This window comes from Manis pentadactyla, chromosome 2 (assembly GCF_030020395.1).
Source record: "Manis pentadactyla isolate mManPen7 chromosome 2, mManPen7.hap1, whole genome shotgun sequence".
Taxonomy (NCBI): Eukaryota; Metazoa; Chordata; class Mammalia; order Pholidota; family Manidae; genus Manis; species Manis pentadactyla.
In genome coordinates, this window is record NC_080020.1 from 984,012 (window position 1) to 1,006,065 (window position 22,054).

Sequence of the window (22,054 nt, forward strand, 5' to 3'; positions counted from 1 at the left end):
CTGCCTTCAAAGGATGGGAAAAGCCTCGTCTGTGGGGACTGTGCTCTCTGCAGAAGCCTGGAGGACCTCGCCCAGCCACAGGACACAGCCTGGCGACTCGCCGGGCGCCGAGGGCCTTGCTGCCGCTCGCAGGCTCAGTCTGGATGCCTAGTGCTTCCACTCCCAGGCCTTTCCTGCACCCGCCCCGAAGCCCCTGCCACCCAGCAGTGCTGCACGACGAGCATACAAAACCCAGGTTCAAGAAACAGTGGAATTCAAGGGCAGTAAAGCCAGTTCTGCTGTGCACGTCCCACAGCCTCTGAGCTCTCTGGGAGCACCGAGGCTCTCAGCAGTAAAAGGTGAAGCACCACAGAGAGATGAAGGAGGAAACAGGAAGCCAGAGGCCCCCGGCGGGGACGCCAGCAGCCTGCTGCGGCCAGAAGGAGGGAGGAACCGGTGCGTGTGGGCCCGACACACCCACGCTTCACACCCGGGATACAACCGTGGTTGATGAATTAACAAAATCCACCTGGGACCCTTTCTGTGGGCGAGCCATCGTTAGCCGCTCGCTGGGCGGCCCAGGAGTCGTGAGGTGATCTCACGGGAACCCCCTGCGCACGTCAGAAAGCGAGTCTGATGAACAAACGGGGAACAGTGCGTGGTATGCCCTCGGAAGTGCCGATGGCCACGTAGGAACGAGGTGCGGGTTAATAGTGACGCTGAAGGCCCAGGATGTTTAACAAGTAATTCTCAAGAAGTCGGTAACCCATGTTGGCCTCGGAGAGCTGGAGAGAAGAAACCCCCATTTTTATCTTGGTGTTTTGATGCTGATGGGGTCGATCCCCACGAGATACAGGGCACGCTGACAGCACGTTCCACATCGGGAGTGCGGCAGGAGTTAAAATGCTGCCCAGGCCCTGTACCTCTGCGATCTTTCCCCATAACTCCAGCCTAGCGATGAGAAAAACAGCAGACAGGTCCAAAGCGAGGGACAGTACACAAAACACCTGACCCTCGCTTCTCAAAACTGCCAAGGTGATCAAAAACCCGGAGAGCCAGAGAAACTGCCTCAACCAAGGGGATTCTAAGGGGACATGATGGCCGATGCGACGTGGTGCCCTGGGTGGGGTCTGGGAACAGAAGACGGGCACCAGGCAACACCAAGGAAATCCGACTACAGGCTTTAGTTAAAAATGACGTATCAATATGGGTTCCCTGGCTGTGCGCGCTGAACCATGCTAATGAGAGATGTCAGCAAGGGGAAATTGGATGGGGGTGAACGGGAACACTATAGCGTTTTCACAACTCTTCAGTACATCCAAAACTTTTCTGAAATTAAAGTGTGTTTTTTTTTAACGTTGCCCAATGAGATACTTGCCAGACAAAAGTCATGCCCTTCTCTCCAGGCAGCAGGATGGAAATGAACTGCAATGAGAGGCTGAAGCAGGTCCCCTTGATTTTCTCCCCCAAGCCCATCGGGAACCTTGTGCAGAGGCAGGGCTGGTGAGCAGGGACTTCTCCCGGTGCCAACCAGCATTCCTGCCCCCAAGCCTGGGGCTACGCACGCCTCCCCAGGAAGAGCACCACGCCAGGGGACACGGACCTCTCCCGGCACGCACACCTCAGCTTACCGAGCCGGTGTGAATGAGCGGTTCACCTGCAGCTGACCGTGAGCTTCCCGCCCTGGTGCCCCGCCACCCACGCGCGCCTGATTCAGTGGGCCTGCCCACCCGCCCCAGCCCTCCCACCTACAGTCTTCCTCTAATACCCCCACCCACCCACCCACTCACGGGCAGAACCCGGCCAGAAGGTGGCTGACGCGGGAGCTGGAGAATCACAGGCCTCCGGGGCCAAGCCATCCTGCCCGCCTCGGGCCCCGCCGCCGGACAGAGCGGAGCAGAGGGCAGGGGGCACACGCTCGCTGCACTGACAGTGCTGCTTCTCCCCTTGGCCCCTGCAGGACCGCCAGGGGCCACACCTAACCACTCTGTCTCCCCTTCCTCGCGCGCTGACACACGGCGCACACTCCCGTGGGGAGTCACAAACGTACGAGGGAATATCGCCTGCTTTCCATATGAGGAAGCCGCGGTTTGGGGAAGCTGAGCGCACCGCCCAAGCTCGCGAGGCCAGGGAGGGCAGGACCGGGACCCAGGTCGGGGCCCAGCGCCTACCCAAGGCCGCCCGACTGCGTGGGGGCGGCGGATGAAGCGAGGAGGAGCAGCGGGTCCCCAGGAGGGCCCAGAGGACCCACGGCTCGGGAACCACCCGGGGGTGCCCGGCGAGCAGCCTGGGCCGCCTGCAGACGCGAAGAGGGGGGTCCTCCCCGGGTGCTGTTCGGGGCGCCCTGTGCGCTCGTGGGAGGAAGGGGGGTCCTGGGCGTGGGTGAAGGGCCCCCCCTCTGCCCCCAGGAAGCGTGTCTGCACCCCGCTCGGCTCCTCCCTCCCGCAGACGGTGGGGCTGCGCGCGGCGCTGGCTCCGCATCAGGAAGGGAGCCACAGGCGGCGTTTCCCGCATCGACTCGCTGTCAGAAGCGCAGCCCAGGCCACAGCGTCTGGGGCGGGGGGGCTGGGTGCGGGGTGCGGCCCCGGACCCCGCGGCGCTCGGCCCCGAGCCTCCGTAAGGCCTCCGGCGGCGCGCCCGCGGGTCTGGGGAGAAGGGAGGCGGGCAGCCTCCTGCTCTGCAAGCGGTGTTTGAAAAATTAACTCGCACGAGCAGATGCAAAATATTTCCTTCTCGACGGGAGCATTTCTTCTTCGGCCCCGGCCCAAGCCCGAGGAAGCGGGGTGCCCGCCCCTCCGCAGGCCCCTCCGCCGGGGAAGCATGCTCGGGGGTCGGGGGGGAGGAGCAGGCCGCGGGCGGAAGGCGGAGGGCCGAGGGCCGTGCCCGGGGCCTCCTCCCCACCGCTCCGCGGGGGCCGGGGTCCTCCGCCCGAGGCCCGCCCACGGGGTGCGCCTGTGCAGGTGCACAGGCCCCGCACGTGCCGCAGGGCCCTGCCATCGCCGTCTTGAAAACCCAAACACCGTGCACACGGGTCCCACGTTTTCATTTTGCTTTGGGCTCCGCAAGCGATGTCGCCAGGCCTGGTTCGGCTCCCAGAAGAGGAAGCCTCGCCACGTGGGGCAGCCCCAAGCTCTCATGGGGAACGGCCCCCAGGAAGCCCCAGATGTTTGCCGTCCGCTTTCCCGGAAGGCCGCGAGGTCATCTACAGCTCGGCTGCGTCGCCCCTGCTGTGTCTCAGGGACGTGGGCCCCTTCGGGGTGGAAGCGTCGCCCGCGGTGATGTCTCCGCCGCAGGGACGGGCCCCTGCCTGCTGCCCTCCCAGGCAGCGGGGGGAAGTGGGGTGAAACCCAGCTACTGAAACCCCGCGGCTTCTGCTCTCCGTCGCTGAGGCTGCCTGCGAAGCAGAGGCACAGACACAAGCCAGTGCCCGCCCAGCCCCAGGAGTGACCCCGGGGGCAAGAAATCCCAGCCGGAGGGGCGAGGGGCAGCCCGCCTGCCCTCCGCTCGCCCTGCTGATCGCCTCTTGCCCTGGGTCCTGAGCTCTGCAGACCAGGTGGACTGTGCCATCTGGTGGACGCCAACGAAACCACCGCGGGCTCCTGCGGGCTCTCTCGCCCCAGAGACCAGCTTTTCCAAATGCAGAATCAAGACATTCGGGCTCACAGAAGGCACACCTGCGCTTGGGATGTCCTGGACCATCTGGATGGCTGGGCCCCGCAGGTGACAGCGGCAGGTGCCACAGTGCGGCGATCCGGGAGCCTGCCCTCCTGCCTGCCTGGGCGGCCTGATGCCGAGCCCTGAATAATACACCCCGGTTCTGTAAAGGGTCTGAACACATCACCCCTGCGTGCCTGGCATCCCTCATAGTACCTGACACAAGGTCTCAACCTGGCTGTACTCCAGACCCACCTGGGGAGTTTCGAAAGGACCAGATAATGACCCCAGGCCTGGGTATGTTTGCAAAGCTCCTCAGGTGTGTCTGATGTTTACCCAGGTTGAGAAGCGCTGACCTAACATGCAGCAGGGACTCGATAAATATGCACTGAATGGTTGAATCCATAAATGGCACCCAGACTCTCCCAGCAAAGGCCATGTTTTATTTAAGGAGGCGCCTGGCTGCAGCAGGTCACTAAACTGCTGTCTTCACTCAGAAGAGCCCGCTTTATTACCCAGGGTCTGTTTCAGGGGAAGCTACAGGCCAGCCACATAACCAGCCCGTCTGCTTTCCCCTCCTCCCCGAGACACTTCAGTTTGTCTCGCAGTTGCTGAGATGCGCTTAATCCTCACACTGGCAGATAATTAAATACAGCTCCAAATGGTATGATATTCCCCTGGAAAATGACTAACTTGATCTTAGAGAAAAAAATAAAACTTCATGAGCATCTTGAAAAATAATTAGTTCCCAGCCTATTTCCTCCGCTTCTACTGAAACATCCATTTTTCCTGGAGAAGAGGCTTTGGAGAGACAGGGCAGATTTTTCTAGCCACCCCAGGGCCACTTGGTGACCCAGGGCAGGTGAGTTCCTGCAGGAACTTCTGCATTTAACCCGGTGGAAGACTTCTCGGGGCATCCAGGGAGTCGAGGTTAGAGAAGAGAAACAGGAGCACCCCCCCCCCACCCACCTGCTGCTCTAACCCTAGATGCTGGACACCAGAGCACCCGGCAGGGGGGAGAAGTTCAATGCCCTCCTCTCCCCAGGTTTTTGGGCACCAGTTCTTACGTAGGGCCCACGACCTAAGCAGTCTCCCACCCCACCCCAGCCCCAGATTCTCACTGCAAAGACATGCGCTGGGGACCAGGTATCCGTGGCGTTTACCTCCCCCCGTAACTCTGGCGCCCAGGGCTGGCTGCACCCCTCATTGCACGCTGGGCAGCCAGGACCCGAGCCCTCCTGTGGACTAAGCGTTGAGGAGAGGCCCCTCCAGTGGCTTGCTCTCTCTGCTTCTTGCCTGAAGCTCAGTGCCCGGCTCAGAAAGCTGGTGGTGCTGTCAGTCTCCATGAGATCCTGGTGCAGGACCCCTGGCCACGCTGGCTGGGCCTGTGCTGACCACCTGTGACGTGGGGCGCTCTCCCTGGTCGCGGACTGGCCTCGGGGTCCAGCAGAGAAATGGTTAGCGGGCTTGGCTTGGCTACTTCAGAGGCAGTCGCTTCCCCAATACCGCGGTTCCCTCCAGTGACCTGGAAGGCTCTCCAGAAACTTGGACCTCCCAGTCGCCAGGGACAAAGTCCTTGGGTGCAGACTCCTGGAGGCAGCGAATGGCTGCGGGAGGCAGAGTGCAGACCCCGGTGGGGAGCAGCCTGATTTTAGTGTGGGCATCACTGCTCTCTCCCAGCCCTTCGCACAGCGACTCCTTGGCCACCTGCTTTCCTCCCTGGTCTCAGGAGCACTACCACATTCTCGGGGCTTGTTTCCTGTACAATTAGTGTTCTGAACTCTGGAAAATATTTGGAGATTCTAGCAATTTGGCATCCAAGCTGCTTTTCTCTGACTCCTTCTGATACCTGGATGTGCCCCCCTCAAAAGCCCCTCTGATAAATGAATGAGTTTGCCATCTTCCCCTTTTGGGGGTAGAAAGAAGAGGACCTTAGAGGACCCTGAGCCCCATGCTTATCGCATGGCGGGACAGACCTCCCCACCTGGCTGCTGAACGGCCACGGTGAGGTGAGAGATGTGCAAGCAGGGGATGGAGGAGAACTTCGAGTTGTCTGAGCTCCGTACCACCTCAGAGGAAGCAATGGCCCACCCAAGGCCACAGGTGCGTGTCACTGGGGCGCCATTTGGATCACAGTGGCGGGAGATTTCATCAGCATTAGGAGGCTTCCCGCAGGTGACAGCAAAGCATACCGAGGAGGTGCTTTTCTAACGTGCACAAAGGCATCAGACTGGATAAAAGCCCTGACTTCCTGCCCAACTGCCTCTCTACCTTTGGAGTTGCCCCTTCTAGCTTTACTCGGGGAGTATTTCCTGCTGTGAAATTGGCTGAGAGCGGTGGAGGCGGAATGGGGGCTGGGGGTTTGGGCTGGGCAGGAGGAGGCCCCGAGGGCAGAGCTCTCCCACACTGGCAGGCTGGGGTCTCAGCGCTGGCATCTCACCCAGAGAGCCGAGTGATTCCACCCTTGCGAAGCAGGACATGAAGATCCTTCAAGAAGCTGGTGCCCTCCCACAACCCGCTTACACACAGCCTGCCAGCAGCCGGTCTCCTGCCCCGTGCCCTGGTGCAGCACAAGTGCCAAGGACACGCCTGGACACGGTGGAGGCCAAGGATTTCCTTTGGAAGCCCTTGCCACGGGGCATCTTCACCCCTTGTCTCAAAGTCAAGAGCCCTTCCCGTGGCTTTGGCTGCTGGTGGCCCAGTTCGTGGGGCAAGCAAGCCTTCTGACTGTCCCAAAGCTTCCACTGAGGCTGACTTGAAACTGAGAATAACATCAACGGCAAGGGCTTTAGATCAAGCAAATGGCAGCTCTGGTTCCAGCAGCTGTGCGACCTCGCATGTTGGCCTGATCTTTGAGCTCCTGACCCCTCATCTGCAGAAAGGGGATAATGATGCCGGGGGGCAGCCTGGGTGAAACGACATGTAAGGCATTCGTCGGCACTTGGAATAAACTAGGAGCTCAATGAGCAGGAGCAGCTATTACGGTTACTATTATTAGCAGTGACACGAACACTGTCCACATTCAAAACGGACCTCCTCATTTGGTCCCATAGTCCTTTAAATCACTAGATTTTGAGCACATTTTAACCTACGACCAAGGATAAAGCTGGAAGATTTGCTTTCTCTACAAGTGTGTGTGCACAGGAGAGGGGCTCCCCGTGAAAGACTTCTTGCAGAGGTGAGAGTTTCCTCAGGATTAGGGGCCTGAGAGGCCATGAATAGGGTCCCAGTCAGGGGAAGGCCCTGGTGGCAGGGAGTGGGCGCTTCCCAAACCCAGCAGAGCTGGCAGATGAGCGGCTGCAGAGAGGAGGCTGGGAACTGGGTCCAAGACCTCTCCCCAAGGGCCAGGAGCTGGGAGGCTTCTCTCCAGGCACTAGCAGGCAGAGACCTCGGCCTCGGAGACACTCAGGTTTGCTGGGGGCAGCTCCTGAGGATGACACCTCGCCCTCAGACCCCAGGCTGTGCATCGTGCCAGGAGGGCGGCGCCAGGCTGGCCTGCAGGGCACATCATGCCCTCCCTCTGTCCTCAGCCTTGTCTCTCTGCCTTCAACACCAGGATTCCACTCTGATCCAACCTGCTAATAAGACAGCTTTTTTGTATCCCCACCCCCACCCCCACTCTTTTTTGGGAAGCATTTTATCCTCAGAACTCCTTGTATCAGTCCCTAGTTTTCAAAGCAGAGACAAATGACCCGCCTAGGGTCCCATAACAGTAGGTGATAAAGCCAAAGGTTTTCCATTCTTTTAACATCCAGCCTAGGGCACCTTCTACCTCGCCAGTGATGCCCAAGGGCGCCCCCCGAGACCAACACCTGGGATTGTGTAGAAATTTGTCCTTTGCCTGTGACAGTTCCAGGTGGAGCCCCGCGCTCCGCGGTTCCCACCCTCCTCCAGGTGACTTCGATTCAAGCTAGGCAACCACTATGCCAGTTTCTTGAACCCCTGACCGCAGGAGTCACCAAGGGAAGAGCTCCCAGGTACCTGTTTGCCCCAGTCCGCCCGACGTGGATTAGCTTAGGTCCCACCCACACCTGCTAGGGGCTCAGGGGTCTGTCCAACCGCCCCAGGTAATTCTTAGGTTCAGGGAAGTTCAGGAAATAGTGACTTGATCCTGCTGCCTAGGGGACCAAGACACGGAAGCTTTATAAAAATCCTGGTGTGCCAAGAAAAAGCATTGTAAACCTAAACTACAGGATCACACAGGAATCAAAATAGGGTGTTATCTTTTCCTCCGATTCATTAAACGCGCGACACTGGGAGACACACTTAAGTCCGCACCCCTCCTTCCCCACGGGAGAGGCCGGGGAGGGACTTTCGGAAGCCTGCTTCGAGGGCGGGGACAGCTGGCTCCTGCTCTCCGTGCCGCACGCTGAGTACGCGGCGAGACCCCGCAAACAGCGGCCGCTGCGGGCGTGCGGCCCGCGGAGACACACGGCCCGGCCCAGCCCTGGATCCGCCTCCACTCGGAGCGCAGGGTGGCGGCTGCCTCCGGTCGCAGCGCAGCCGCGCATCTGGAGGATGCAGACCCGCCCGGCTGCCTGAGGACGAACGCCCGGGGCAGGCAGGGGTCTCCGCGTACCGGCTCTCCGGGGCTTTGCTCAGGCGCCAGCCTGGGCCCCAGCGCAGAATCCGGGGTCCTTAATTCCGCCCCGTTTTCCGGCTGTGCAGACGGGGGTGCGAGCCACCGCGCGAGCCTAGCGACTCCTAAGATGGGAAGGGTGGCCCTCCATCCCCGACGCCTCCACCCTCGAAGCCGCCGCAGCACAGCGGTGGGCGGGCTCGGGGCCTCCGCCTCCGGCGCCCAGCTCCTCGGCCCGCGGGCCGCCCGACGGCCGCGAGAGGCCGCGGCCCGCAAGCGCGTCTACCCGGGAAGCACTAAGCCCGAGTCTGCCAGGACCCCGGCACGCCCGCAGGCCGCGAGCCGGAGCCCCGGGCGCGGGGCGCCCGCAGAGGACCTCAAAGCCCCGCCCCCTTCCGCAGGACCCCTGTGGCTCCGCCCCGGACGCGAGGCCCGCCCACCTCCCCGCCCCAGGCAAGTCCCCGCCCCGATCGCAGGACCGGGACCCCGCCCCCTGCGGCAGGCCCCCCCTGTGGCTCCGCCCACTCCCCGCCCCACACAAGGCTCCGCCCCGATCGCAGGACCGGGACCACGTCACGCCCCCGGGCGCAGCTCCGCCCCCCGCGCTCCCAGGCCCGGACCCTCGGGCCGCGCGTGCGCCTGGGGCTGGCAGCCTGCGGAGGCCGCCGCCGAGTGGTGAGTCCGGCAGGGGCGTAAAGTCAAGGGCGCGTCCCCGCCACCCCTGCTCGCCCGCGCCGCGCTGCGGGATCCCCGGACGGCCCCGCCCCTGCCGGCGGCCCCGGCGCTGCGAGGGGAGGACAGCGGGGCGCGCCCCACCCAGAGGGCCTCGGAGCCGCCCGCGGTTCCTCCCGGGCTTTTCTCCGTGCGGAAGGCGGCGGGATCCCCGAGCTGGCTCGCGGGCGCCGTGCCGTAGGGAACGCCGGGCCCTGTGCCTGCCCCCGGCCCCGGCCCCTGACTCTGACCCTGCGCCTGCCCCCGGCCCCTGGCCCCTGACCCTGACCCTGCCCCTGGCCCCTGACCCTGACCCTGCGCCTGCCCCCGGCCCCAGCCCCTGACCCTGACCCTGCGCCTGCCCCTGCCTCCGGCCCCTGACTCTGACGCCGCGCCTGCCGCCGGCCCCAGCCCCTGACCCTGACCCTGCGCCTGCGCCTGCCCCTGGCCTCGGTCCCTGACACTGACCCTGCGCCTGCCCCCGGCCCGGCCCCTGAGGGTAGGTTGAGGGCCCTGCTGCTGCGGGCCGACTGGAGGACCATAGTCACTCCTGGGGGGAACCCCGCCGTCAGTCCGTGTTGGGGAAATACCTGTCTGCTGGGTGTGGCTGGGATGCAGACGGTACCGCACCGCACTTCCTGGGAGTAGGTTACCTAGAAAATTACGCGGAATAAAAAGATGAGGGTTAATGCTGCCAGAAAGATTTTCCCATGCGTTGGGTTTTATCATGGGGGTTATTGTAATAACTAGCATGTTCCAACTTCCTGCACATCATTCTTGACGTAATGCCCCAGTAACTCAGCCGAGGCACATCTCCCCTCTCCAGCAGGTGCGATGGGGCAGGCTGGGGACGGAGCACAGTGTCACGGCTGGCAGGCCAGAGCTGGGTCTCCCACCGGATAGGTAAGTCAGACTACGAATTCCGAAGTTTGCTACTAGTTGTGCAGCTCCGTGCAGTGCCAGGCAGAGCCCGTTTATCTTCTCCAAACCTTCATCAACTTCCCCGCCCTCTCCCCTGCCTGCCCAAGCCCGAATAAACACACAGTATAAGTAGAGAGAAGCGGTGGCTGTGCGTCCTAGACCCCATCGAGTCGTCCAGCCCCCTCCCGGGCCCCCTTACAAGGCAGGCACCCTGTCCCTATCTGACCTCCATCCCTCACTCCCGGGGAGGATGGGTCACTCGGTTAAATCCTGTCCTGGTTTCCCAGCTCACCCAGAGACTGAGCCACTCTTACTATGTAAGATGTGCAGAGACCAGCTGGGTGAATGGCGCATTACCTAGGATACAGGACCACTGCCCCTCCAAGTGGGTGTGTGTTTACTTCAGAATAACTTCTGCAGTAAATTTCCCCAGAACAGTTTGCTGCTCTCGACGGGACCGTGAGGCTCTGCCGCATCGCCCTTCTTCCTGACAGTGTCGAAGGAGGTTTAAGTAAGTGGGGTTCTGCAAAGCCACCAGCCTGCTGCGACTTCCAGTGCCTGTCCCATTAGGCTGGGTTACACACTTGTACCGTGCACATTCTACTTTGTGCCAGTGACAGACAAGGTGTCAGTCTGATCTGAATTCTTCTCACCTCCTCAGGAAACATGCTTTTTGCTCATGGAGTGGGTGGTAAATTTCTTTGAACCAGAGTCTGTAGAGGGCAGCAGCAGCACCTTGAAGTCCAGGGGTGGGTGGAGACTCAGCCCCTAACCTGCCCTGTGGACCCGGCATGCTGCATGACCGTCTTAGTTTTCTCATCCGTATGATGGAAATGAAGGTGATCACTTCCAGGCTGTTGTGATGATAAAGCACACTTGTGATACACTTAGCAAAATGCCTGGTTTCAGCGGGGATCAAAAAATGTTCACTTCCCTCATGTTTTCTCATTCCTTTCTGTGCCGACACTGCAGCCGTGCCGTGTACATCTGATGCGTGTTCTGTAAGTGCATGAAGCATGTGATGTTAATCTCAGATCACCAGGTACCCACAGGGTGCCGAGTGTGTGTACCACACACGACTCATAGGAGATTTTAAGACAAAAACCCCTGTCTCAAAAGGGACTTCCACTCTCCCCTGGGTGACAAGCAGCATATACACAAAAAGAAACAGGATTAATGGGAAAAGCCTCCGATTCAGGAGTCAGCTGAGCTGGATATTCAGGCCTGCTTCTGCCACCGGTTCCCAGTGTGACAGGGATTAATAGTGACCAAACTGAGGGCTGAACGCGTGCCAAGCGGTGTGGATTAACTCACTTGATCCTTCCAGTGACCGAGGAAGGTTCTCACTACTGTCCCCACTTAACAGATAAGCAGACCGCGGCTTGGGCAGATCACACGGCTGCTGACTCAGTAAATCCACGCAGGAGCCGCGTTCAGCGGGCAGCCTGACCCCTGCACCACTCCGTATGGGGATGAGTCACTTGGCCGCTGTGGACCTTTTTTTTTTAAATGTCAATGAAAAGGGGATCAAGTAGATGATACGGGCCCTGTCCAGATGAGTTTTTATGTCTAAGAAGAAAATAACATAAAAATGTTAAATAAGTTAGGCCTGACATACTTTCAAGAGCAACATTAAGTGGGTGTAGTTGCTTCATTCCATGTGGGTGGGAAGCCTCTACAGTATTCCTTCCTTCTATGTCCCTGGTTCCAGTTTCCCGCTCAGAAGCCAAAGAAGTGACCCTGCAGCTGATTTAGAGCCTGGCGGCTGACTGTGCCCACATGGGCAGGGCAGCGGGCACCGTGGACTAAGAATCCCAGGCGTCCTATATAACAGATATACACAAGGGGCAGCGTGCGCCACACACACACCAGCATCCCACCCTCCACTGAAGCTCAGTACCGCTTCCTCCAGCCCATTGTCATGGCAACGCCAGCTGCCAATGAGATCATGGAAGACAAGGTTATAATGGCAGCGACGCCTTAATATTTTTACCTGGCAAAACCACTTAGGTGGTGCGATGAATAACCGTAAGTCATACATCCAGAGGAGCCGGGGCACCGCTCGTCGTGTCCGGTGAGCGCCGGCCGGGGGGGGGCGGGAGAGGGACGGAAAGCAACCGGGAAGGGCTGAGGAGGGGAGGGTGAGGCGGGGTGCTGGCAGGGTGTCCGACGCTGACCTTACTTCTCAGCGTAGATCATGCAGGGGGCCCGGCCCGCCTGTGCCTGGATTAAGGGGCTCGTCTCTTCCTTAACGACAAGAAGGGGTGGGGGGCTCCCAGCCTTAATCACAAAATTCTTTTAAGAGCCCCAAGACGACTGTTTTCTGGGGTTCACACTAACAGGAGATAATCAGCCCAGGAAAGACGTACGTGGCAGATAGCATCCTCCTGTGCAGGCCCACACCGTCACCCAGAGGTCAGTGGGGCCCCGGCTTCTGGCACGGGAGCAGGGCTGCGATGGACGCAGTTCACACAGGATTCCCACCCGTGCCTCTGAATTCTATACAATGGGAATGAATTACTTACTCAAATAAAAAACATGCGGAGGTCCAACCTCTTCCTTAGCCTTCGCCACTGTCTGATAGTTAGGCACTTGGGTGTTGAGCTGGGCCGTGGGTAGGTGGGTCGGCCTCGTGTGACCCTGGTGATGGAGGAAACCTGCAGTTGGCTGCCCTGGGGGCAGATTCTGGGGCGGGACTTAAGTGAAGTGATTCACGGGGGTGGGGGGGGGGAGTGGCTAGTCCCTGGGAAACTAGAATGCAGGTGAGGAAGACAGAAGGAAGCGGGGAGGGGTGTGGCCCCTGGGGAAGCCTGGCTGGGTCCCCCGGAGGCCCTGGAGCCTAAGCGACCCCACAGAGGTTGCCTGCCCCAAAGCAGGGGGACTTCTACAACCGTGCTGTGGTGGCACGTGTGGTGAACCCGCATGCGCCTCCCAGCAAGCTGGCTGCAGTCAGCAGGGCCCGCCTGCAGGCATGGCTCTCGTGGGAGCCACGTGCAGCAGCCGCCATGGCCGGGTCAGTCACCTGGGCTCACACAGGGGTCCCAGGGGATCTGGGCCACAGCCCCTCTCCCCAGAGCTGGAGCTAAACTGCAGCTGCCTTCCTTTAAACAGACTCACAAACGATAAACTGATTTGCAAAATGCCTTTATTTTTCTGCCATGAAAAAGTACAGGCTACAGAACACTTTAAAGGCTGAAATATTCAAATGAGGAAGTAAAGAGTAGAAAAATTGGTTTGAAGAATCCAATCAGATTGCAAGATGTTTGTAATTGGGAAAATGGTGAGACGGCTGGAGGAGCTCCATGCTGCCCACCTGGGGCACAGCCATTCAGGAAGGAGAAGGTGAGTGTCCTAACCGGGGTGTTGAGGCTGTGGGGGGCTCTTTTGCATTTTTTTCGAAACTTCATGGATAGTGTGTATTATCATTCATTGTATCTCCCTTTCTGCTTCTGTTGTTGAGCAAGTTCGAAGTCAAATTTGAATCCAGGACTAAGTAACCCAGGGATGTGACCAAATTCAAGTCAGGAATTGCTCTTGGGGGGTGTATGGTAAGACCTAAAACTCTACCAACTGCCTCAACGTCTCTAAGCTTCACAGGGGCCCAAAGGCATAACCGTGAGTCTCACCAGACGTGTCCCCCACCCAGCCGGAAAGGCTTTCCACCAGCCTAGGTCCCCTCTCAGACATGTCCCCCACCCAGACCCTGACATTATGCACACAAGCCAATCACACCCTCCCATGGGAACCAGAGGTCACCCTGTCCTCTGCTCACTACAGTGCAGGGCCCCTTACAGCCCTTGTTCCCTCTGTCCCTGCGTGCTGTCCACCCCCCAGCTGTGATGAAATGCTGTCAGTCTCGTCTCTCCAGCAGCTGTCATGTGTTAGGCCATCTCACGCTCTTTAGGGCAAGGGTTCCCGCTCTCACCAATGGGGTGAATCAGGGGTAATCAGGACAGAGGCATTTTGAGTCACAAGACTTTTTAGGAGCCTGAGTAGAACCTGCCACATGCGCAAACCCCTGGTACACACCCAGTGTGGTGTAAGCAGGCAGAAAGGACAAGGTGCCACTTCTTTGCTGATGAAGTGGAACTTCCATATAATGCAGTAAGAAAGCTTTAAACTTTAAAAGTCAACAAAGGAAGTGTTCTAGAGCAAACAATAGAAGCTGTATTTGAAAATAACCACCTCCTATTTCACCTCTGCTAGTGAGAGCAAAATGCTGTCTCCCAGGATTCCCAAGCTCACCTGGCTGCTGCTGCCAGGCTGACCTGAAAAGTGAACTGTCTGAAATTTGGTCTGTATTGAAGAGGGATTTGTTTTCTTCTTGGTGCCATACTCATAGAAAGAGAAATTACCACTGGAATCAGTAGGAAGGGTTTTCTATTGATTTATTTTTCTAGAATCTCCACTGTAAACTCATTTACTCACCTGTGGATCTTGAGTTCTATGGAACAAACTTTGCCTAGAACAGGCCCTTGATGGGTGTCGGCTTCTGTGTACAGAGTCTATGCCCGTGGTGATCCTCCTGGAAGCAGCGACGAGGGAAGATGCCCCTGGGCCTGGAGAATTATCTCCCAGGGTACTCAGGGGGGACGCGGAAGGACAATCGTGCCACGCTTATTGCACCAGGAATGATAAATGCCCATGAGGAAATGAAGCCGAAGATTCATTTCTACAAAAACAAAAGCCATCGGCCACTTCGCCTCTTACATGCTGAAGCATATGGGACAACATGAGGTACTGTTAGTGACATCATACTGGCCTCGTGGTCACAGCCAGGACAGGGCAGCCCTGGCCCCGGCCGTGCCTCCTGCATGGGCGGGGGTGCACGGGTGGCTCTCTGGTCGCAGCGTCGGACCCTCTGGGGGCCAAGAGTCCGCGTTGTGAACAAGCCCCCGGGTGGCTCTGGCGGCTCACTGAGGCGCCAGGGCCCCCTGGCCCCCCGCTGTGCCGACTCCAGGGCGAGGGCCCCATTTTTCCCACTTCCAACTGCCATCTGTTCAGGTTCAGGCAAGGAATAGGAACAAAACGGTTTTGAGTGACTTCAGTACATAGTTCACATCTGCTGTCGTCTTTCCTGGATGGGGCCTGTTGATTCCCGCTCCCAGCGGGTGGATTTGTTCTCTGAGCTTTCATAACCCGCGGGAAGTTCAGGCCAGGGGTCACCGCGGTCGTTTCCCCCATTCCTGCAGGCCTGGGTCACCCACGTGCCCGGAGGCAGAATGTCTGGGCCCCAGGGCCTGCCAGCAGGCACCCCATGAGCTTCCTGCGCCCCTCTTCCATCAGAAGCCCAGATGAGGGGGGCAGTACCAACAGGGGCCACTTGAAAGGCGTGCAGCCTGTCACCTCCCAGACAGTCCGGACATCACCTGGAGATCGAGCTGGACCCCCAGAGTCGCAGCCATGGACCGCGGGCCTCGGCCCCAACTCGTCCCTGAGATGTCCCTGCCCACAGCCCCCTCACCGCCCGCAGGAGGCCCTGGCGAGTTACCACGCAGAGCCTGCGGCGTGTACACCGCGCAGAAGCCGCCTCCCACGGAGCCACTCTACGCCCCTTGGACGGGATCGCGTGAACAGCCTGTCAGACCTGAGCCACATTTCTCCTGCAGGGCTGTCTGTTTACTTAACTGGCACGTGCCGCTCGTAAGGCAGCTTCCCCTTTGCCTTACTGCTTTGGTGGTGGGGGAATGCTAAGCCAGGGACTTTAGTCCAGGTTTTTGCAATTATTCATGGCCCATGACTGGTATCATTCATTGCAAAGGCAAGGCGGGGGAGGTGGTACGTATGCCAGTGAGCGGGATGGGTGTGGGGTGGGGGAGGTGGGTACCTATGCCAGTGAGCACCCTTCTTCACCATTCCCTTTGAGGTGAGAACCTACTGGTTTGGGTAGGAAAAAAAGGTTGAGAACTTCTACTTTCTCAACACCTCAGCTTTTCTTATACTTCTATTTTCAATTATATATTTTCCTTTTATTTCATTGTGTCAAATGCAGTATTTAAAAACCCTCCAAATTTGTTGTGAAATAAGATATAAATAGGAGAAGGAAGGGGGGAAGGAAATAAAGCCATTTCTGGAAAGGCAATATTTGCCACTTTTACAGGTGTATTTAATTGTCCCTGTCTAGCCCAAGGTGAAGATTTCTGCAACATCCCAAGGATATTCATGCCCATCAGAAATTGGGAATGTCTGACCTTTGCGACCTAGCTACTGATGTATGCACAGCTCTAGAAATTCATTTAAAATTTACAAAATACACAGAAATCTGTTGCATTCCTTACACTAATGATGAGCTAGCAGAAAGAGAAATCAGGAAAACAGTTCCATTCACAATTGCATCAAAAAGAATAAAATACCTAGGAATAAACCTAACCAATGAAGTGAAAGACATACCCTGAAAACTACAAGACACTCATGAGAGAAATTAAAGAGGACACTAACAAATGGAAACTCATCTCATGCTCTTGGCTAGGAAGAATTAATATTGTCAAAATGGCCATCCTGCCTAAAGCAATATACAGATTCAATGCAATTCCTATCAAAATACCAATGACATTCCTCAACAAACCAGAATAAATATTTCTAAAATTCATATGAAAGCACAAAAGACCCAGAATAGCCAAAGCAATCCTGAGAAGGAAGAATAAAGCAGAGAGAATTATGCTCCCTGACTTCAAGCTCTACTACAAAGCCACAGTAATCAAGACAATTTGGTACTGGCACAAGAACAGACCCACAGACCAGTGGAACAGAATAGAGACTCCAGACATTAACCTAAATATATATGGTCAAGTAATATATGATAAAGGAGCCATGGACATACAATGGGGAAATGACAGCCTCTTCAACAACTGGTGTTGGCAAAACTGGACAGCTACATGCAAGAGAATAAAACTGGATCACTGTCTAACCCCAGACACAAGAGTAAACTCGAAATGGATCAAAGACCTGAATGTAAGTCATGAAACCATAAAACTCTTAGAAAAAAACATAGGCAAAAGTCTCCTGAATATAAACATGAGCAACTTTTTCCTGAACGCATCTCCTTGGGCAAGGGAAACAAAAGCAAAAATGAACAAGTGGGACTACATCATAATAAAAAGCTTCTGTACAGCAAAGGACACCATCAGCATCCTACAGTATGGGAGAATATATTTGTAATCCGACAAGGGGTTAACATCCAAAATATATAAAGAATTTACATGACTCAACACCCAAAAAGCAAATAACCTGATTAAAGAATGGGTGGAGGATATGAACAGACAATTCTCCAAACAAGAAATTCAGATGGCCAACAGGCACATGAAAAGAATGCTTTACATCGCTAATCATCAGGGAAATGCAAATGAAAACCACAATGAGGTATCACCTCACCCCAGTTAGGATGGCCAACATCAAAAAGACTAGGAACAACAAATGCTGGCAAAGATGCAGAGAAAGGGGAACCCTCCTACACTGTTGGAGGGAATGTAAATTAGTTCAACCATTGTGGAAAGCAATATGGAGGTTCCTCAAAAAACGAAAAATAGAAATACCATTTGAACCAGGAATTCCACTCCTAGGAATTTACCCAAAGAAAACAAGTTCTCAGATTAAAAAAGACAGATGCACCCCTATGTTTATCGCAGCACTATTTGCAATAGCCGAGATATGGAAGCAACCTAAGTGTCCATCAGTAGATGAATGGATAAAGAAGAGGTGGTACATATACGCAATGGAATATTATTCAGCCATAAGAAGAAAACAAATCCTACCATTTGCAACAACATGGATGGAGCTAGAGGGTATTATGCTCAGTGAAATAAGCCAGGCGGAGAAAGACAAGTACCAAATGATTTCACTAGTGTGGTGACCAAAGGGAAGGAGTGAGGGAGGGAAGGTGGGCGGGTGGACAGGGAGAAGGGGATTGAGGGGTTTTATGATTAGTACGCATGGTGTGGGTTCATGGGGAAGACAGTGTAGCTCAGAGAGGACAAGTAGGGACTCTGTGGCATCTTACTACACTGATGGACAGTGACTGCAATGGGGTATATGTGGGGGACTCGATAATAAGGGTGAATGTAGTAACCACATTGTTTTTCATGTAAAACCTTCATAAGAGTGTATATCAATTATACCTTAATAATAATAAAAGATTAAAAAAAAGAAACAACTTGTGGTTTAAGTGGAGAAAATTTGTGATTACTAATGAGGAAGAAATTTAGAACAATCAGTTACATATATTAAGCATTTGAAAACTTAAAACTCCCCAAAATGCTATCAGAATGAGGATAAAGAAATCGAAAAGGTTTAGAACGTACTGAAAATTTTAGCACTATGTAGAGCACTTTCCATGAAAATATTTAACAGAACTTCCTAAGGAACTGATGTGGACATGGGTACCAGGGACCCACCTGTCACAAAACACAGATGCACCTAAATGAGAAAATATCTATTTGAAGAGTATATAAACCAAGATAGTTCATTTCATATCATCAAAGAAGTTCCATTTGTTTCACATAAAAGTGTTTCAGTTGCTTAAAATATAAATCTCAAGATTCTGAAGAAAATGGCTATTGATGATCTATGGCACTGGGAACCACATTTAATAAATGTATTGAACAAAAAAGAAAAAGAAAAAGTGTGCAAAAAAAACTTCTAATTCAAGAAGAATTTTATATGTGTTAGGGAATTTATCTCCTGAAATGTTAGCATTAACTTTTTAAAGCAAAAAAAGAATTCCCTTCCGTAACTCAAATAATCTTCTAATTAACCTAGTTGGCAGTCTGATTTTGGTCTAGAGTTTCTTAAAATAACGGTCACATTTATTTCATCTTTGTTTCTTAGTAAACTAGCAGAACAATTAAGTATCTATGTTCTGACATGTCAATTTCCAGGTGCCTTTTTTTTCCCCAAAATACTAGATTATTACATTCATTTACTTAAAAGGCGATCCCATCACGACTCTTCTCCAAGGACTCAAAGACTGAAGACTTACCAGGAACAGGGAGGTGCTGTGGCTTATTCTGGCACATGTGGAATCATATCGGGGGGATTTGCTCAAGTTTAGAAAGCATCTGTTTCCTGAGAAATGGAAACCCATCCCAAAGTGGTATCAGCCTTTCCACAAGCGACACATTCACAACATGAAACTCCCATCCCTGGGCATCCAGAAAAATGCAGGGAGCACGGCTGGCACGAAGTCCCCCGGGGCACGCGGGAAGGCCCTGTGAGGCACCAGCAGATGGCATGGGCCCTGACTGGCTCTCCATCCATGTGCTCCTGCTGAACCACAGGATGGTCACTTCAATGGCTCTGAGTGCCGGTGTCAGGGTGTCATGGGGGGTGGGCGGGCTCTTGAAGTCTGATGAAGGCCACATCGCATACACGTCTGCGGAACCTCCAATCAGGGCGCGGTTCCCAAGGGACAGCATGACGGTGACGCTGCCACAATGTCTATTTCCCCTGGAGGAAGGTGATGGCATGTCCCATTCTGCTGGGAAGTCCTGGTTTAGGCCCGCTGTCCTGGCACACTTACTAGTAGCACCTCCTTTCACTCTTCAACGTGTCCTGGTTTGCACGATGAATCACTCTATCACTTCACATTCAGGTGTTGCTCACTTAAGACCCACCCCACTCCAAGAGCCTTCCTAGCTGAGTCCCTCAGTCCAGACTTGTCTACTGCCCCCCCGCCCCCTGCTCCACTCCTTTAGGGCCAAGGAACCCAAAACAGAGCACGTCTGATTAAAATGCATGCATCTGAGAACTGCCCCCTGCACAAGAGGCCTGCGTCTTAAAGGTGTCTTCCAGGCCCGTGTCTGGCCCTGTGGGACAGACCCCGACGGGGTGGTGGCCCTTCAGAGTTCTCCCCACACACCACCGAGGCGGGCCCGGCACTGGGGAGAGGGCTTCCCAGGCGCGGGATGCAGATCGGGGGCTCTGGCGCCCTCGCAGCCCGCGTGGAGGCAGCCCCGACCTCTGCCCTCCGCAGAGGCCCAGCAGCGCTGGCCCCAGGCACCCCTGCTGAGGGCGGTGCTGCTGGCTCAGACACAGGCAGCTGAGGCGGGCTTTTAGGTGAAAAGAAACTTTATTCTAATATAGCATGGAAAGTTTTCGAAGAACTGTTCTTATATCTGACAAAAAATTCTTACTCTTTGAACTAAAAGGTTGTATTCTGTACAATTACATAAATATTTTCATGTCCCTATAAACATGTTTATGACCCTAAAAGCTTTTTGAAAAATCAATACAATCAGATTCTTTAGACAGTGAATAGCCTAGTCAGAAAACAAGAAACATCCCCAGAGCACAGCCAGGGATGCACAGAGGACACAAGGGACGCGGACACAGAGCAGGACGGGGCTGGGGAGGGAAAGGAGGGGAAACAATGAAAACAGGCCCCGCACTCGGTTTGAGAGGACGAGACCCCGCAGAAACTCAGTATCGCAAAACGGGGAACGAACCGTCCCGGGCAAAGGCGAGTCGACCTTGCGACCGAATCCCATTCCGAGCCGACGCGAGGAGCCCGTCAGATGGCAGTTCGCTTCCCAGGGGCAAAGGCTTCTTTCCTGCTTATTCTCATCAAGCAAACAGAATTCGTGGTGACAGCCGGACACACGACTCAGCTGGTCTGCTGGACAGAGTGCTTACACTGTCCCTGGAAAATCACTGTGCTCAATAAATAACTGAAACCACACTCCGTGTTGAGGGCTTCACCTGAAAATGTATTCCGAGTCTACGGGTCTGCACCCACGTGGCCCCGTCACCTCCAGCCCCAGGGTCCGAGCCCCACCCCTGCCCCTCTGACGTCATGCACCAGAGGCACCCCAAGTCCCATGTGGGCTTCCCCTTTGGGGAGCTGCGTCCGCGCTCTCACACGGTGCCAACACAGGGAGCAGAGGCGGGGGCTCGTGGCGATGTGGGCGCCGCACAGCACCGGGCACCGCTGACGGGAGACCTCTGCTGCACTCCGTGAGGGCCCATCACGGCGCCGACTGTGTGGCCGAGGCTTCCCGAGGCACACATCTCCCACATAGGACCCGTTTCATGCACCACGGGTGCCCAGGGGCCCCAGCATCTGGGGCCGACAGGTTGCAGATTTCTCGAGCCTCTGGACTGACACCCCACTGCGGCTGGGCATTGAAACCAGCAGCCCCTTCTGTGGAGTGAGACGCCACGCACTCCGACTCCATGGCGAAGCGACGTGTGAGCGAGAAACCAGCCCTCAGTGTGGGAGGCGCAGACCCAGGCGGAGCAGACATGGGGGCACGTGCAGAGGGCTGGGGCGGTGGCAGGGCCACGAGGCCTGCCCCCAATGACGGGACCCACGTGAGGACACGGGGGCAGCGAGGTAGACCACGGTCTCGGGTACACAGTGCACGTCGTCAGAAGGAGCCCGATGCCAAGGCTTTCTGAGTTCTGGAAAGACCCGGCTGAGTTCTTGGTTCTGGTGAGATTTTCCTTGTTTCCTACGTCGTCACCCCAAACTCTAAAGCCCAGGTCTGAGGAGAGCTGGAGGGCCTCTCGAGCCCAGCAAGGCCCCGAGCAAGCCCACGGCAGCAGCACGGGGAGGCCAGGAGGCCTGCCCTGGCCCGTGCGATGCAGGCAGGGCAGGCCTGCGTGGGGGCCAGACCTTGGAGAGGCCACGCGCAGGGAAGGGTGACGGGCGGTGTCCACGCCGGAAGGGCCCAAGGCAGAGAGGAGCTCCAACGCCTGCAGCCGCTGTGACCTGCGCCCTCCGGCCGAGCCTCGTCCCCAGGCGGCCCGACAGCTGCCCGCGCCCGGGGCTTTCAGATGCATTGCTCATCATCCCTGTCGCTCAGGAGCAGAGACCACTTGTCCCCACCGTCGTCAGCGCTGTGCCGAGACAGCCTGTCGGACCGCAGGGAGGACAGGGACACCTGGCTGGCGTAGCTGACCTGGTCCCAGGGCGTGGCCCGGGGCGAGTCCCACCGCCGGTCGTCCATGCCCACGCGCACGCTGACCTGCGACGGGGTCAGGGGCTTCAGGCGGCCCTGGGCCTGGGCCTGGTACCTCTGCAGGTCAGGCTTCTTATAGCTGTGAAGCGAGAACCCCAGAGCATGTGAGCCATCGTGGACACACGCTTTTTTTGGAAGCCTGGGGAAGGCCCCTCATCCAGGGTTTTCAAAAACATGCAGTATCACAATTCACAGGCTTTAAAGGAAAGGACACTGAGCTCCTAGGCTCGGATGGTTTGCCTTGGAAACCCCCGTG

General features: G+C 56.2%; 1 protein-coding gene and 1 long non-coding RNA gene across 5 annotated transcripts in view; one reads left to right on the top strand and one right to left on the bottom strand.

Annotated features, from left to right (window-relative positions):
* The first annotated feature begins 9,439 nt into the window (after positions 1 to 9,439).
* On the top strand, positions 9,440 to 20,350 carry LOC118922293 (uncharacterized). Of its 2 annotated transcripts, none has more exons than XR_008992815.1 (4): positions 9,440 to 9,826; positions 12,187 to 12,259; positions 13,017 to 13,186; positions 20,237 to 20,350. It is a non-coding gene; the product is annotated as an uncharacterized LOC118922293 (long non-coding RNA). The 2 variants fall into 2 exon arrangements; XR_008992814.1 differs by lacking the exon at positions 20,237 to 20,350 and adding an exon at positions 14,347 to 17,724.
* ATP7B (ATPase copper transporting beta) overlaps positions 19,589 to 22,054 on the bottom strand; it is a 67,799-nt gene continuing 65,333 nt past the window's right edge. For all 3 annotated transcript variants that reach the window (XM_057489236.1, XM_036904857.2, XM_036904856.2), the window contains exon 21: positions 19,589 to 21,877. In XM_057489236.1, coding sequence (XP_057345219.1) covers positions 21,610 to 21,877 — 268 coding nt within the window. In that variant the 3' untranslated portion in view covers positions 19,589 to 21,609. The remainder of the gene's footprint in view (positions 21,878 to 22,054) is intronic.